Here is a 17039-nt window from a genome sequence, read left to right on the forward strand (position 1 = left end):
ATGAAAGGAGGCATATCGTTGGTGCCCTTTGTGCTCAGCCTCCCTTCAAGGACCGCTCTCTGTAAATTGTTCTGTGACCTGGAGCCTTTGCACCTCCTCTCACTTGGCCGGCCATTGTATAAAGTGTGAAAAGGCGATTTATACTAGGGTTTGTAGTGACTAGGAATGGCTCAGTGCGGGGGTTCTTCACTGGGCTCCATATTGCGAGCATTTATCTACACATACACACACACACACCCTCACACTCCTTTGTATGTGTATGCACATGCATATATATCTTTAGTTAGGCCTCAGTTTTGTTAGCGGTTCGCTCTCTGTTATCACTTAAAATTCTTAGTCATGTGACTAGAGTGTATCTCCCAAAGTTGTAATATGCTGGATATTCCTGACCCCTGTAATATGCACATACCATTCCTGAGCCAGACCTACCAGAAGAAAGCACCACACTTTCTTTTCTTCAAGTGTGTGGGTCCTCAACACCTCTCTGACTCTGATTTGGTGGGGAGCGGGACTCATGGTGCACAAAGGGGTTTGTGTGTGTGTTTTCTTTTCTCCTATGTTCACGGGCGTAGGGCTTCTCACTTTGGCTGCACATTGGTATCATTTGAGGAGCTTTATAAAGTATAGATGTTTGGACTCTACCCCTGGTGATCCAACTGAATAGCTCTGGGTAAGGCCTGGGTACTGGGATTTTAAATGTTCCCGGGTAACTCTAATGTATGGCTAAGGTTGCACCTTGCTCCTCTCCAATTTTCCATCAACATTTTCCACCTGCCTGAAGCAGAAGCCAGGTCAGGATTTGCCTTTGGATCTAAGCCATTATGATTCCTAATTTTAGCCTTAGACTTTCAGGTTTATAGATGTAGAGGATGAGGCAAAGAAAGAGACTGGGTTTCTTTCCAGGGTTGTCCTTTCAGGTTGGCCAAGAAGAGAACGCTGACAGATACTTGCCACGCATATTGGAACTGTAATTTTAGACTGGTCTTCATGTTATATGTGATTCATACTTGGTTTATATTCATCTTTAAGATGAAAGTCACAAGTACATTAGTTATTCTAACTTTATAAGATAAAGAGTCCAGTCATCAAAATCTTTTTTCTCTAGTCCAAACAAGCCTATGACACATGACAGCCCAGATACAAATACTATTTCATGTGTTGAGGTAAAAAAAACCCACAAAAACTCAGAAAGACGATGGGTCAATTCCCATCTTAAGGCCTTTCAGAATAATTAGTTACTTACTGTTGGCTTATTCCTTGTGAGAAATGGGTAGATAACAAACCTAGCAAGAAATTTCAAATCACCAATTTGATGTGATTGTGGCAAAACATTATTTTTCTTCTAATGGAATTATCTTTTGAGCAAGGATTTTGATTAAAAAAAAAAAAATACCATGACTCTTTTCCCAGGGTAAACTAAGTTCCTTTTGCCAAAAAGAGCCTTACACTGGGTCCCCACACAGAGAAATCAGTGCAGAGAGAGGAGACAGCCGGGCCCGTCGTGCTGTGTGTTCCCACGATGTTGTGTGTGCGCTATCAGTGTTGTGGTAGTGGTATCTCATGTTTGGAGACTGGGATTGAATATAGTGTCACGTTTAATTGGAGCAGGAAGCACACTCCGGTTTGTGTGAAGCAGATAAACTGGAGCCAAAAGGCCAGTGGTTGGCAGAGGGCCAGAACCCATGACCCTGGCTCCACGCTGCCACACAAGGCTCCGGAAGCCTTAGAGGGAGACTGAGTGCTCTGTCCTGGGCTGGGACACACTCCTGCTAACATATGGTCTGGCAAAATGACCACCCCTCTCTCGTATCTTTTATATATTCCAAGAGTCAGCTGCCCTTCCCATCTCAGTGTTCCTTTTCTGGCCTCTTCACTTCCCTCTTTTCTGTCCCTCTTCTTGCCTGTTCCGCACTTGGTGACTTGTCCAGTTCTGCAGAGGACTTGATTTTTGTTGGTGGCCGTACTGTCCTTGGAACTGGGTTGTGTCAAAGCATCCGTGCCTTTGCTCAGGGTGTCTTGAAGATTGTCATTTTGACCTCATGAGTCATTTTGGTGGGTGGCTAGAATGGTGGTGATACTGAATGTAGCGTTGGAATTTTATGAATCAAAAAGACAGAGCTCCCACAGCAAGTTGAAATGTGGGAGAATGCCTCGTGGGCTCTTGTGAGTCAAACAGGGAGGAGGGAGTGGAAAACTTTTTTGGCGCTAACACACGCTTTGCTTTTTTCCGCCCCGCAGATCCCCCTCCTGCCTGCTACAGTCCCAGTAGTCCAGTCCAGATTCTAGAAGACCCCAATTACTTTTTCCCAGACTTTCCGCTCTATTCTGGGAGGCATGAAGCGTCTGTTTTGACGGTGGAGGCAAACAGTACCATCAGGGAAAAAGTTGGTAAGTTCTTTTACTGGCACTTGTGTTGGAAAAGCAAAATGATCTTGTGTGTTTCATTTTTAGCTGTTTTGCATAATTTTTTCTCTATCCTCATTTTGAAAACCAGCATACGGGATTACTGGTTGTCTCTTTATTGAGAGGTACCTATTTTTAATGTTTGTGCTATGGTGTTAATAGACTGTTTTACTATAACACGTGGTTGTTAACAGAGAGAGTTCCTAGGTTATGTAGGAAGTTCAGAATTATACCATTTATTCCCTAACTTTTTTCTAATTCCTAAATATGTTTTTGTACTCTCTCCCAGAATCAATCTTTCATTTCTTTTTTCCTTCTCTACTTTATTTTAATCTTTTTTGGAAACAATTCAGAGGTTCAGAAGAAATTCAGAACTATAGTAGGGAGGGAATTCCTTCCGTTGTAAAGATTTCCTGCCTATTTTTGAGGGCTTTTGAGATTGGTAAAGCTGTGAGGAAATCTTTAAAACCACTTTAGGGAAGGATCTCAGGGTCCAAATGTGCTTATGAAAAGTGAATTTAATAGTTGTCATGATCGATGAGACCCCATTCCTTTTATTATTCATCTAAGAAATTATTTTCCTTTGGAAATGTGTATTTATTTTATTTGTATTTGTATTAAAAAATGTTGGTTTTTATTTGAATTTGCTTGTTCCATTAAGCCTTTCAGATCAGTTACCCGGAGAGTAAAGACTAGTCCTCTTTACTCTTACTCTGCCATCACCTGTCGTAGTGCCTGAATATAACAGGTTTTCAGTCAGTATTTGCAGAGTGCGTGATGGCCCAGTTCAACCCACATTCATCTCTTTTTCCTTGGATTTGTCCATTGCTCATTATAATTATTCGGGAGTTCATCTTGTGTGGACTTGCAGTGATCTGTTTTTACTGATTACAATTTTTTACTGTTGAACTTTGGATTTACATTCTCTAAAGGTAAGGAATAAGTCTGAATTTTCTCTACATGCATTCCCGTGAGGCAGATACGAAGTCTGTCCATTTTACAGAGGAGAGAGGTTCAGAGAAGCCAAGTAATTTACTTGCCTGAGGTCACAGAGGTATGGTTTTGGGGAGACAGGGAGAGCAATGTGATCAGAGTTGAGCTTCAGGAACCAGTCTGTAAAGTTCTTTAATTTACTCGACAATTACGTCCTAAAGGCCTTCTGGGATTCAGGGTTGTGTTGTAGGCACTAGGGCACAGTGTGTAAATGTAACAGATGAAACTCTCTGCCCTCTGGTTCTTGAATTCTAGTAGAGAAGACAGATAATAAAAACAGTGTGGATTGAAAGAAGAGGCTGGAGGCAAAAGATACTAGGAGGCTTTTCAGGGCATCTAAGCATCTGGTAAGGAGAGCTAGAACCAGAGGGTGACGGGGGGCACGGAGGCTAGGGCTGCAGTGTTTAAAAAAGACAGTAAACCTAATGACACGTGTCTATATATACATGTATATGCGTGAGTATGCGTATATTTATATATCTTGTAAGCATATCGCACACCGTCTTTGTTTTTTCCTCATTTCACTGTGGACGGAGAAAAACTAGCTTGGCAGTTGATTAAATGTATGGAGCAAAGGAGACAAAAAGGTCAAAAGTGAATCTGAAATTTCTATCCAAATGACGCATGATGAGAATGCCATTTATGGGGTGCGGGGGAGGAAGGCCACCCTGGGGAAGAAGGACAGTTTGATGTGTTCTATGTCTAATATATATAAAAACACAGAGCCATCATTGCATGGAATTGTAGATCTGAAGGCTGCTAAGAGGTGATCTAGTTCAGCTCCCTCAGTTTACAGGTGAGCAGATTGAGCTAGAAGAGAGCAAGTGAGTTGCTCAAGATCATGCTGGTAGTGAGTGGTAGAATTTTTACTATTACAACGCTATGTCGTATCCTCAGTACACTATTTGCTGGTACTGTTGTGAAGTGGGGAAAATGTTATATTTCTTGGAGCTCATGGAGGTATTCTTTTACTGCTTAAATATTTGATCCCCCTCACTGGGCCGTGTACTAGGGAGATCCAGATAAGAAGGTATGATCCTTGCCTTTAAGGAGTTTAGAGTCTTGTGTAAATAAAGAATTGCCATCTATTGTGATAATTACTCCAATGAGATATGTACAAATGGAGGGGAGACATCGGAGAAGGAGGGCTTAAGCCTGCTGGGCTGCAGCAGAAAAGGTTTCACTCAGAAGGTAGCTTTGGGAGTGATCACGTGAAGATGTCCAGGCGTTTCCAGGAGGACATGGTGAGATGCATCTTTCTAGGCAGAGAGATGAATGCAGGCGAAGACCTAGAGGCCAGAGAGCGAGCATGTCTGAGAACTATGTGTTCCTAGGTATTGCCGGAGCCTAAACTTGAAGGAGTTGCCATTGAGGGCAGGGTGTTGGTGGTATGAAGTGTTGCTGGGTGGGAAAGGCAGTACCTGCTGCACCGTACGATAGAATGTCAGTGTCCTCCTATAATTAATTACTGAGGGAGTTTGTGCAGAGGAATGATACGATCAGGTTTTCCTGTTTGAACACTCTTTCAGGTTAATGTGGAAGATAGGTTGGGGGTTTGAGAGGTGGGCTTGGAAGTAGGAATGAGACTAGTGTCAGAGAAATAGATAAGGAGGCTGGGTGTGAGACATTGAGGGCTTGTAGTAGCATGGAATGAACACAGATTTTGTTGTGGAATGAGTCAGATCCTGGCTCTCCCTCTTCCTACCTCTGTGATTTACCTTCTCTAAACCATTCTCCTTTATCTGTTAGATTAGGGGAATTAATATCTGCCTCATATGATTATATATGGAATAAATGAAATTATATATGGAGACAATTTAGTACAATGTCTGGCATATCATATGCTCCTCAGATATAGTTCTTGTGGTTTATTGTGGTTATTAATAATCAACCTTGGGATTGGCATGGCAATAAGGAGAGTTGGGAGAGATGTTTAAGAGGTAGAATTGATTACCGACTGGATGTTGGGTGTAAGGGAGAGGAAAGAATTTTGGGAAACTCCCAGGTTTCTGGCTTGGCAAAGTATAGACAAGACAGGTATATGGGGGTTGGTTGGGTGGGTGAGTGTTGAGGGTTTAGGAAAACACACTGAGTTTGAAAAATTCTTGGGCCATTGGCTGACAGTTGTAGATGTGTGGGTCATGGATCAGTAATTGAAAAAGAGCAGTGGATGTGATGCCCAGGAGATTCTGTTGAGTGAGGGTGGAAGAGCACTCAGAGCAGAGCTGTGGGAAACACCAGAATGTAAGGGCCAGGGGGAGAAAAGGGAGTCAGAGAAGGAGTGGACAGAGAGGCAGGAGCCAGGCCGAGGACGGGGGTGACCTGGCTGCCAAAGTTAGGAGAACATTTCAATAAGTGGGTAATCAACAGGCCAAATGCTTCAGGAAGTAATATGCAAGCTGGAAAATTCTCACTGGGCTTGGTTACTAACCAGAGCAATAGGGAGGGCAATGGATGGAGTGTTTGGAAAGTAGAGACAGCAGTGTAGATTGCTTACTGAGGATAATTAAAAGAGAAGGGAAGGAGAGAGGCAGGGTTGCAGTAGGAGGTATATGAAGGGCCATGAAAAAGTGGTTTATTTTTGTTTGGTTTTGGTTTTTGCTTGTTTTTTTTTTGTTGTTGTTGTTGTTGTTTTTTAAATGGGAAAGACTTGGCATGTTTATATGAAGAGAAGGGGTTAGTGGGGAGATTAAAGGAAAGGGAGGGGTTGAAGGATGGAGCAAGGCCTAGGAGGAAGCAGGAAGAGCAGTAGAGACACTTTGAATTGGAGAAACACTTCCATGAGAAACTGCCGGGTACGTGGTGGTGGTGGTGGTGTATTTGAAATCATTTCTTTAAGTGCTACCCTAGTTAGAATGTTAATTATTCATCACGTACTTACAGACCTATATTCCTGTGGAACAGCCTAAAACCTTTTCTCCTATGCTTATCTTTTAGTTGAGGATCCTCTTCGTAACTTCCACTCCCAAAACTTCCTGAGGATCTCAGAGGTGGAAATGAGAGGTTCCGAGGATGCGGCAGCTGGAACAGTATTACAGCGGCTGATCCAGGAACAACTGCGCTATGGCACCCCGACTGAGAACATGAACTTGCTGGCCATTCAGCACCAGGCCACAGGGAGTGCAGGTCCAGCCCACCCTACAAACAGCTTTTCTTCCACGGAAAACCTCACTCAAGAAGACCCACAAATGGTCTACCAGTCGGCACGCCAGGAACCGCAGGGTCAAGAACACCAGGTGGACAATACGGTGATGGAGAAACAGGTCCGGTCCACGCAGCCTCAGCAAAACAACGAGGAACTACCCACTTATGAGGAGGCCAAAGCGCAGTCCCAGTTCTTTAGGGGGCAGCAGCAGCAGCAACAGCCGCCGCCACAGGGGGGCGTAGGTCATGGCTACTACATGGCTGGGGGCACCAGTCAGAAGTCCCGGACTGAGGGGAGACCCACGGTGAACCGTGCCAATAGTGGACAAGCGCATAAGGACGAGGCCCTGAAAGAACTCAAGCAGGGCCACGTCCGCTCTCTCAGTGAGAGAATCATGCAGCTGTCACTGGAGCGGAATGGTGCTAAGCAACACCTCCCTGGCTCAGGGAATGGAAAGGGGTTCAAGACAGGAGGGGGGCCTTCCTCAGCCCAGCCTACAGGTAAAGTGCTGGACCCCCGCGGTCCTCCACCCGAGTATCCCTTCAAGACCAAGCAAATGATGTCCCCGGTCAGCAAGACCCAGGAGCATGGACTTTTCTACAGCGACCAGCACCCTGGGATGCTCCACGAGATGGTCAAGCCTTACCCCGCTCCTCAGCCTGCGAGGACAGAAGTGGCTGTCCTGAGGTACCAGCCACCCCCAGAGTATGGGGTAACGAGGTGAATATCGAGCCTAGAGGTTTCACTCGGCTTTTCAAAATTCAGCAGTCATGTTTGTAGCACTTGTTGTTTTCAAGGCATGTTAGGTTGTTGTCATCAGTGTTCTTTTTTTCTGTGCATAATATTTAGTAAGCTACTTTTTGGCCAAAATATGTGGAGCGAAACGAAACAGAGGGCATTTGGGGATTTATGAGTTTAGGGGAGGAGCCTCGGTTGTTGGCTGTCCTTGGGAGCTCTGCCAAATGGCCAGGCAAAACAGCAATTTTCCTGGCTGGCTTTGTGGAGAGCATCCAAACTCCTGGAACATATTATTACCACGGGATTTTATAGAGTCTTTCTTTATTGTAGATTTTAAAGGAAAATGTAGTCTGAATGCTAGAATGGAGGAGTTAAAGGGACTGTAGAAATCATACAGTCCCACCCCCTTATTCAACAGATGACAAGCTAAAGCCTGGAGAGATTAATAAATTTCCACAGTACATAACTCTGAGGCAGCTGGAACTCGGCTCAAGTATCCTGTCAAAATCTTTTCCCTCCGTTGCCCTGATTTCTCTTCTGACTGATTGATAGACTCAGCACCACTTACTGAGTATGTGTCCTATGCAGCCCTTTCTCTTAAGGACAACCTTACAGCATTGTCTCCAGGGAAACCAGCGTCTGAATACATCATTGCAGTGCAGTGTGCTATTTTTGGATAGAAGTGTGCAGAGCGCTAGGGGACCAGACTGAGGATAGTATGACTCGCAACTGGAGGGACTGGGGAGAGCTTCGTAGAGGAGGTGATATTTGAGTTGGGTCTCCAAGGATAAACAAGAGTTGTGGGTTACAGGTGAAGTAGCAGGATGTACTATGCAGAGGGGAATGTCATTTACTTAGGTAAAAAGTTTAGGAGCTTTTGTCTGGAATGAGCGAAGCGCTGACGGGACAGGGTGTGGTAAGAAGTGGCAGAAGATGTGTTTGGACAGGGAAGTTGAGACCCGTGCATGAAGGTCTTTGCATGTCAGACTCAGGAGTTTAGACTTTATCCATCAACAGTTGGGAAAACCAATGTTTCTAAGTAGAGACTGTGTTGATGTTTAATAGGCAGTGACGTTCAGTGGCCGTGAAGCAGGAATTGGAGGAAAGGGACAGTGGAGGCTACGAGGCCCTGCAGGGGCCGTTTGAGTGGTCCAGGTAAGAATGGATGAGGGTGGCCTAGGTTTGAGGCCAGGGTGGAGGGGAGCATTATGTGCCAAGAGAGGAAGGGAAATAGAACTGACAGGATTTAGAGATTGATTAGATATGGACGTTGAGGAATAGGGCAATTAGAAATAAAGCAACTGGAAATCAAGCTCTCAAGAGAGAAATTGGGTCTGAAGATACAGGTGTGGGATGTGCCAGCATTGGGAGGTTCCTAAACTTGCCTGAGGAGAGCATGGAGCCTGAGAAGAGAAGACAAGTGGCCACTGCGTATTATTGGATATGTCTTCATTTGCACAAAGGGTTTAATTGATCTGTTTCCACATCGAATGAGCTGAGATTTTCCCCATGCGACCCCATGTGTGCAGGGCATACGTTGGCTGTACCTCTTCTGAAAAAGGAGTGACTGGGCCTTGGCAGAGAGAGAGTTGACTAACACACGTCCCTCCATTAGGCTGGGAATGCCAGCACTGAAACCGTAAACCATCAGTGAGACCTCTGACCGGCAGTAGGATTCATTCTTCCCTGGGCATAGTCTGACCCCACTGGAGAATCCAAGATGGGGCCCCAGGGGCTCTTATTCTTACCCTTTTATGGTTCCTTAAGCCCAAGGAGAAATTTAAATTAAAAAACTATTGGGTTTGAAGAGGGGGGGAAAAAGTCTTTCAATCTCTGGTATTTGTGCCACATTGATTAACCAGAATTGTTTCAAATAATCCATGATGTTGATCCCAGAATCATATCAGAGTTTGGTCTGTGATAGTTCCTATTTTTTCCTGAACGTTTAACTCAGCCTCTAGAGCTTGACAGAAGGTGAAAATATCCCCAAGTGAAGTCTCCATCCTTTTGGCTTTACTGTTTGTTAAATGGCAATGCGTCATGTGGATCATTTTGCTTTTTGTGACTTGGCAGTAGGTGTGACATAAGGTCGGAGACATGGTAAGGGGAGGAGGGAAGCGCTTCTTGGAGGTCTACTCAGTTATTTGTGGAAGGTGTCATTTGTCTCAAATTTGTGACGTCAAAAAGAAGAAGAAATGTATGAGGGATGAGAGCCGGTTGCCAGGTTTGGCAGCTGGATTGACACGACACATTCAAAGTGTCCCAGGATACATAACAGACGCCATTGAGGCTGGGCCACAGGACTGTAAGGCCCCTTTGTGAGTCTGGCCATGACTAGCCAGCATGGCTCCGGCGGCACAGCCCGTGGCCGACAGGGTAAACAGAGTTGCATCCACACCAGCCCTGCTTCAGACATATTCAACGTGGCCTGAACGCCAATGGTTGGATCTGAAGCTCAGCAGTAGGCGATGTTCAAGTTATCTTTGACCCAAAAGATGAGCAGGACACATTCCCCTGAGCTTAAAGGGCTATCTGTCATTAATAGTGATGGTTTAGAACGCTGCAGGCTGTTGGGTCTATAGATCATAGACTACTGGACGAGAAGGAGAGGCCTCTGAGTGAGTTCCCTGAGTCCATCTCCTCGCCTCGTGCTGCAAAAATGGACTCAGTATGTTGCAAATATTCAGTGGTTTGATCCAACCCATTATGTTGTTGAGACTTGCCTACTTTTCGCCTAGAGACAGAAAGATCGAAAGAGACAAGCGAGACAGATCTTAGAGCTTATGACAAGAGGAATAAGAACTTGGAGTGCTTGCCTTCGTTGCTGATTCACCATAGCGTACAAATGCTCTCACCTGCTCTGATCTGCTAAAGATGGAGATGTGTGGTGGTGGATTGTTATAAAGCACGTTAGACTTCTTTCACGGGAAACCCCTCGGAGAGGCCATCAGTCAAGGCTTGCCCTTTGTCCTGGGTGAGTTAGTGAAGCTGGTGGAGATGGAGGGACTAAGGTGGGACTTACTGGGGTAGCTGGTGGGGCCCTCCAGGGAACACGAGCCAGCTGAGGATAAAGGCTCTGGTTTTGTTTCTGCTCCATCTTCCTTCTCCTTCAAACTGAAATGGAGAGGAGTAGAAATAGACAAGGTGAGAATGGAACAAGTTGTTCCATGGAAAATTGTGCTTTAAAAAAAAAAAAAGACAAGCATTTGGATGTTAATTCTGACTCACTTCGTAAAAACAGAGTACTCTGGAAGCAGTGACTTGGCTTATGCAGTCTGTATACTATTAATGGAAGTGAACGCATGAATGAGTACTGGTGGATGATCTGATTTTTATTAAAGCAGTTTGGAGTACATTAGTCCAGTACATGTTTGTTTTCCAAAGAAATCTGTCCATATTTCCAAAAGTGAGAACTAAAGATGCTAAAAAATTACTTCAAATATCTTTTCTTAATGTAACCACTCTTCACATTTTTCCTATACAAATTCATTTTTTCACGTTATAGATTTTTTCAGTTTAGTATCTTAGCTTTTATGAGATAGTGTTTTATCATGTTTTTTATACAATATTTGTTTCCAGAACCATCCTTTTTATTGCTGCTTAATATTTCATAAAGTATGTAATTTGGTTCACTTTATAAAGAATGTTATGAATACCATCGTGCGTGTCAAATTTTCCATATTTTGGTTTAGTTCTTTAGGATCATATTTAGAATTGAAATTATTGAGTAAATTGCAGTGACCATTTCATGACTTCAGATAACTTTGTAAAAATATTACAGTGCCTGCTTCACTGTATTTTGATCAATGTTAAGCCATTATAATCAGAAATTTTGCTAATTTAATAGGCAAACAGTGTTAACTTCTTATTTTAATTGTAGTTATTAGCTAGGTTAAATTTTGAGAGGGTATATTTTAATGGTTAGATTTATTTGATCTTGAAAATTGGTTCTTCGTGTTTCCTGTTCATATGCTTTTTTATATTTTAATGGATTCAGAGTAAACTGAAACCTGTTTTCACTAACACTTGCTCTGATTTTCCAGTTTCGAGAATTCCGTTTTCCATCCTTAGTGGGTGACAGTGGAGCAGAGGTGGGTGGTGGTGGTGGCAGTAGGACTAAACTGTCGGGTGCCTACTGTGTGCCAGGCACTTTGTGTGGGTTATCCTCCTTCACAGCAGTCCTAAGGGGTGCATACTGTTAACAACCCCACTCTTATATATGATAAAAACTTCGGCTTGGAGAGAGAGGTTAAAGTAACTTAGTCGCGGGCCAGCTGGGAAATGCAGAAGCCAGAGCACACCTGAGTCTCTTTGCCACACGTTGCACATCCCATTCGGTCACACCATGTGTCTGTGTGTCTGCTGTATATTACAGTGCAGGCAAAGATTTACATTTTTACTCAGTGTCACTTTTCTGATGAATTTCTAATCAGGTGTATATCTCACACCTGGTGTATATACAGCCTGTGCTCTGTTCACCTCTGTTTTTTTAGGACCAGAAGACTGAGTGAGTACTCCAGACTCTGGGAGGAGGCTCCCGCAGATACCCTTTTTCTTCCATATCCTGGAAGACTATAGGAGCAGACTTAACCCTGCTGACAGCTCCAGGCTGTGAGCTTAGTCTTCTTGGGTTTGCTTGCATTTGGAAGTGGGAACCTGGGAGAGTGTTGCCTTGGCCTGTCTTTAGCAGAATGTTTCAGTTATGGACGATAAGTGATGTTTTAATGATTAATTTTTATGCTTCTGGCAGCATCAGTTTGGAAAATGTGACTCTTGTTGGTGAAAAGAGCATTTTTTTTTTCCACTCTCTGAGCCTATCCATTGCCTTTTTGCCCTTTATCTTGGCGGAATCTTACCTGGTCAGCATAGGGGGTTTCATTTATCAGCTCTCCGGAAGCAGAGAGGAGTGGAACTGTTTATTATTAATAGTTTATTCATCTATTAATACATGAATTTGATTTTTAGTATGTAGATAGATGCAAAGCATGATATGGTGGTGTTGGACCCAGCCCGTCTGTCCTAAGCTGATAAAAACATCTTCTTCTAAGATGACATCAGAGGAAGAGGTGCTGTGGACGTCTCTCCACAGAGCGTGCTCGCTCACTTCTCTTCGCGGGCAGCCATCATCATCACCGTCCTTCCCGTCAGTGCAGGGGCCTTGCAGTTTCCTGCATTAACGGAGGGAGCCTATGGTGCGACCAATCCCCCAAATCGCTCACATTTTCCTTAAAAATATGCACCGTGCATTTCCCCCGAGAAAACCTCCTGGATTGATTTTATTTAAGATAGAGTCAAAGTTACTGACATTCTCTTGAGAACAAATGACGGTGCAGGGACGAGGGAGGGAGCAAAGTGGGGCAGAGCCCAGGAGCACATGTGGCAAATTAAAGAGCGAGAACGTCTCTCCTCAAGAAACCCATGTCAGTCCGACAGTGCAGCCAGAGTGCAGATTAAAACATGAGCCAGCATAAACATATGTGCTAAAGAGCAGGTCGTATTCTTGGTGGGCTTGAGGTTTGGAATGTGCCGTAGTACAAGAAAGAATGTTTGGTGGTCCCATCTTGCTTTGAGTTGGAAAAGGCTGGAGGAAGAAGGAGAATTTTTGGAGTAAGTGTATGTTTCCAAAATTGTGAATTATGATTTGCAGTTTATATAGTTGTGAAAACGAATTGCTGTGTGGGACCAAAAGGTAAGCCAGACCCACAGCTTTTGGATTAAAAAGTATGCGTTGTCCTAAACAAAAATGAGGTTGAGAGGCCTTATTTAAATTCCATCAGCAAAACATGTGTTTTGAATACCAGCATTAGGTCTCCGGAGTTTCTCCAATTTTTAAGCTGAATTATGGCTGGATGAGCCAAGTAAAATGCCCTGTTTATCCTGAGAAACAGCCCTGCTGTATGGGAATTTCAAAAGGCAAGGGTCAAGCTCAGGTTACTTTCTCAGGAAACCTAACATAATTCCAGCTGTAAGGCATTAAAATGAGTGACTTCTCCAAACAAGAGGATTATCTATATCCATCCTGCATAGTCATAATTATGATTCTGGTTTACCCAAGAGCAGAGTCTTAATTTGAACATTTATGAGTCTTACAGTATCTGCACAACTAAAGGGGTCAAGTTGGGAAGGCTGTACGTTTGGGAAAAGATTTGAGGGGGGTTCGAATTCTGGCTTTTCCATTTTGTGGCAAATTATGTAAATTCTCTGAGCCTCACTTTCCTTATCTGCAACTTGTTATAGCTGATTTTTTGTAAAACTGACTTTCTTCCTGACAGAAATAAAACATGTTCATTGGAGAAAATTTAGAAATATAGATAACTCCCACTCTATCATCCCCTAAAAACGAAAAAGAAGGAAAATAGAAATTACCCACAGTCCCATTCATTACCCAAAGAAAACCACTGTTAGGACCACTGTTCACTATGTTGCTTTGAGGGTCAGAAAATTATAAGACAATACTCTTAAGTTGGAAAGCTCTGTATAAATAGGAGGTACTTTTATTGGGCGCGAAATTGTAAAATTTGAACCTCTTCACAGCCAAGACGCCCTTTATTTCATCTCATTTTTCAATTGTTTTATTTCATATTGTTTACTTTTTCTATCAAAATAACAATGCTGATATTTTGCCTATCTTTATTTTTCAAATTTCCTATAATGTACATGTATTACTTAGATAATGAAATGTGTTTTTTCCCAAGTAGCTATATATATTTACTGTAGAAATTATATAAAAAACCAGAAAAATATGAGGAGTAAAAAAAGAAAAAACCCATAATCCCATGACCTGCAGATAGTCACTGTGACCTTTTGTCATAGTTCCTTCTAGTCATTTTTCTCTGCATTGTTTTTTACACAGATGAAATCCTAATATGTGTCAGATCTTGAGAATTTTAAAAAAATCTTTGCCTAGGAGCTCAGTAAAAGCTTGTTGAACTTAATTGTTAATGTTGATAAACTGAAAGAAAGTTGTTTTGATTTTATTTGTCTAGTAATGTTTGCTTTGGGAAGTATATTTGGCTGCTTGCATTTTCTCTTTTGAATTACTTAATCACATCCTTTATCTATTTATCCATTGAGGTTTCTTTGCCCGTCATGTTTTGAAAAATTCTGGTTTATCACACAAGCCATAGTTATTAAATGTTAGCATGATTGCCTAATTGTAGATAGGCATATAGTTTAACATATTGAACATAGCGTGTTGTTCACCACTGATGCTTGGGGACATATGGACAACGGAGTAGGGACTGCTGGTCTGTTTGTATGACTTGCTTTGATGCTCAGTGGATTCTGGAATTGTCTCCCCAAAATCAGGCCTTTTGGTGTGTGGGCAATGTGGTCTAGAGCAGTGCTGTCCAATAGAAATATAATGTGAGCCACATGTCTAATTAAAAATTTTCTAGCAGCCACATTTTGAAAAAGTTAAAAGAAGCAGGTGAAAATAATTTTAAAACGTTTTAGTTAATCCCTTTAAAAACATTTTTAAACCATGTTTTAGTTAACCCATTACAATCAAAATTACCACTTCAATAGATAATCAACATAAAAAACTATTAATGAGCTTTTGTATATATATATATATATATGTGTGTATATATATATATATATATTTTTTTTAACTAAGTCTTCACATTTTTATGTGTATTTTACCCTTCCTGCACATCTTGATTCAGACTAGCCACATTTTAGGTGTTCGGTAGTCACACATGGCTGTGGCTGCTGTTTCGGATAGCACAGGTCTAGAAGGAAGTGAGAATCTGTGTCCGAGAGAGAGTGTCCTGACACATATGGACATGTGCTCTTGTTCTGTTGCATTGTAAGAAAACTCTTCCGAACTGGAAGATTCTGTGGTGCTGGAGTATGCTTTGACTCCTCATCGAGGCTTTAAGATTAGGGACTGTGATTCTCACCACATAGGGTTTGAAGCATCAGGGACACCCAAGGATGGTGCTTCTTGCCTTTCTCGTAACACCCATTAGCAGTGTATGATCAAATAATAGAGGCTAACAGGTATTAAATACTTTCCTAAAGATAGACGCTATCTATGTGCAATGCTTTATATGCATTATCTCATTAATGCTCACAACAACTCTGTGAGGGAGATACTATTACTATCACCATTTAAAAGTGAAGAAATTAAAAACTTGCCCATGGTTACGTGGCTAGAAAGAAGCAGAAACAGAAAAAAGAGACCCCCGTATTAAGGAACAGTGCTGGTGTGACCATACTCAGTGCTAGGCTCTGTACTGGGGCCGTGGGATACAAATGATAATAATTATAGTAATGGTGATAACAGCTAACGTTAGTCCAGTATTTACTTTGTGCCAGGTTCAAAGCCGTTTTTTGCTTTTTGTTGCCCCACTTTGTAAAGACTGAGATCTCTGGCTTGTGAATCCTCTGAGCCTTGGCTTGCATACTTTAGAAATAGGATGGTACATGGCATGAGAGCAGTGAATGCCCAAACTTGTGAGAATTAAATGACACAGTAGATGTAAAGAGCTACGCACGGCACATTTACATACAGTTACAATGCAAATACGTAAGTTAAAATAAGCTTACGTGTTAAGTCTTGTTATACTTGAAGAGGGACAAATGGACCGTTGATTAGATGTCACCAATAACCTTATTTCCCTGTTCCGAATACCATCATCACTCTAGTTTTGAGCTGCATTTTGTGACCCCAAATACATAAGAAGAAGGCAGTGGCACAGAGCTTTGCTATTACATTGGCAACGTCATGATTTGAGATTCTACCTACCAGTATGTTATCCAGAACAAATCTAAATACCAGAGGTCTCTTCCTTAATAATACAGTGTTGAAGGTTTAGCCTTTCTTTGAAAATGCGTCTCCTAACTTGCTCTTGGGCTTAGGGGCCAAATCAATTAACAAAAATTTAATTAGTATCAACTTAGTATAAATCATAATTTTCTACCCTCAAAAACCAGGCTGATAATTAGGGAGAAAAGGCACACGTGTTTGAAAAATTAAATAATATGACATTTAAATAAAATTCACGAAAACAAAAACCATAAGGCAGTGGTGGTAGATTGTCAAGAATGTGATTCAGGCAAGGTTGTAAGTTCAGAGGAAAGAAATGGGTGTGAATTCTGGGGTTGGGCTATGCACGGGCGGCACGGTCCAAGTCGCTGACAATGGAGGGCCAGCCTACAGAGCTTCTTTATATTACCCCTGTTTTGTCTCATCGATGTGGCTCTTTAAATGCTTTGATTCCTGTTTTTAATACATCACTATGTACTTGGGGAGAAAAGGCTTTCTCAGTCCCTCTTTGATGCATTTAAATAACTGGTCAGTTTGATGGTAGATGGAAGAAAGGTTACTTTCTATGGTGTTCCAAGGTTCATTCGGTCCCTTGAGAAAGGACCAGGATGTGTCGGTAGTATCTGCCTCGTTTTTTGTGAGGATTAAGCAAAGTGATGAAATGCGGTGTCTGATAGGTAGCATAGACCCTCAATAAATGTTAGTTAAAAATGCTTTCGGTAGACAAGACTTTAACCTGCGGAACATAATAATGTTCAAAGTAAGTAACAGTCCAAGAGAACATCTCAGCAAGTTTCTAGCCTTTACACTTCCCCTGAGGCTGCTCGAGCCTACAAAGAGTTCTCATACTTTTGTGTTAGGGTATGAATCATGGACATGGTGGTGGCTCAGACTGGGCCACAGGAACCCAGGATCAGAGGACCAAAAGGCGCTGCCTTTCCTCCCTGCTTTCACTAGTACAGGAAAACAGTGAACTGCACGGACCCC

At 42.5% G+C, this 17039-nt stretch overlaps 1 protein-coding gene across 5 annotated transcripts in view; it reads left to right on the plus strand.

Annotated features, from left to right (window-relative positions):
- Positions 1–17039, plus strand: part of AMOTL1 (angiomotin like 1) — a 150938-nt gene that overhangs the window by 82953 nt on the left and 50946 nt on the right. For all 5 annotated transcript variants that reach the window (XM_033120024.1, XM_033120026.1, XM_033120027.1 and 2 more), the window contains 2 exons: positions 2239–2388; positions 6334–7261. In XM_033120024.1, coding sequence (XP_032975915.1) covers positions 2239–2388; positions 6334–7261 — 1078 coding nt within the window. The remainder of the gene's footprint in view (positions 1–2238; positions 2389–6333; positions 7262–17039) is intronic.

The sequence above is a fragment of the Rhinolophus ferrumequinum genome, chromosome 11, assembly GCF_004115265.2.
Source record: "Rhinolophus ferrumequinum isolate MPI-CBG mRhiFer1 chromosome 11, mRhiFer1_v1.p, whole genome shotgun sequence".
In the NCBI taxonomy this organism is placed as follows: domain Eukaryota; kingdom Metazoa; phylum Chordata; class Mammalia; order Chiroptera; family Rhinolophidae; genus Rhinolophus; species Rhinolophus ferrumequinum.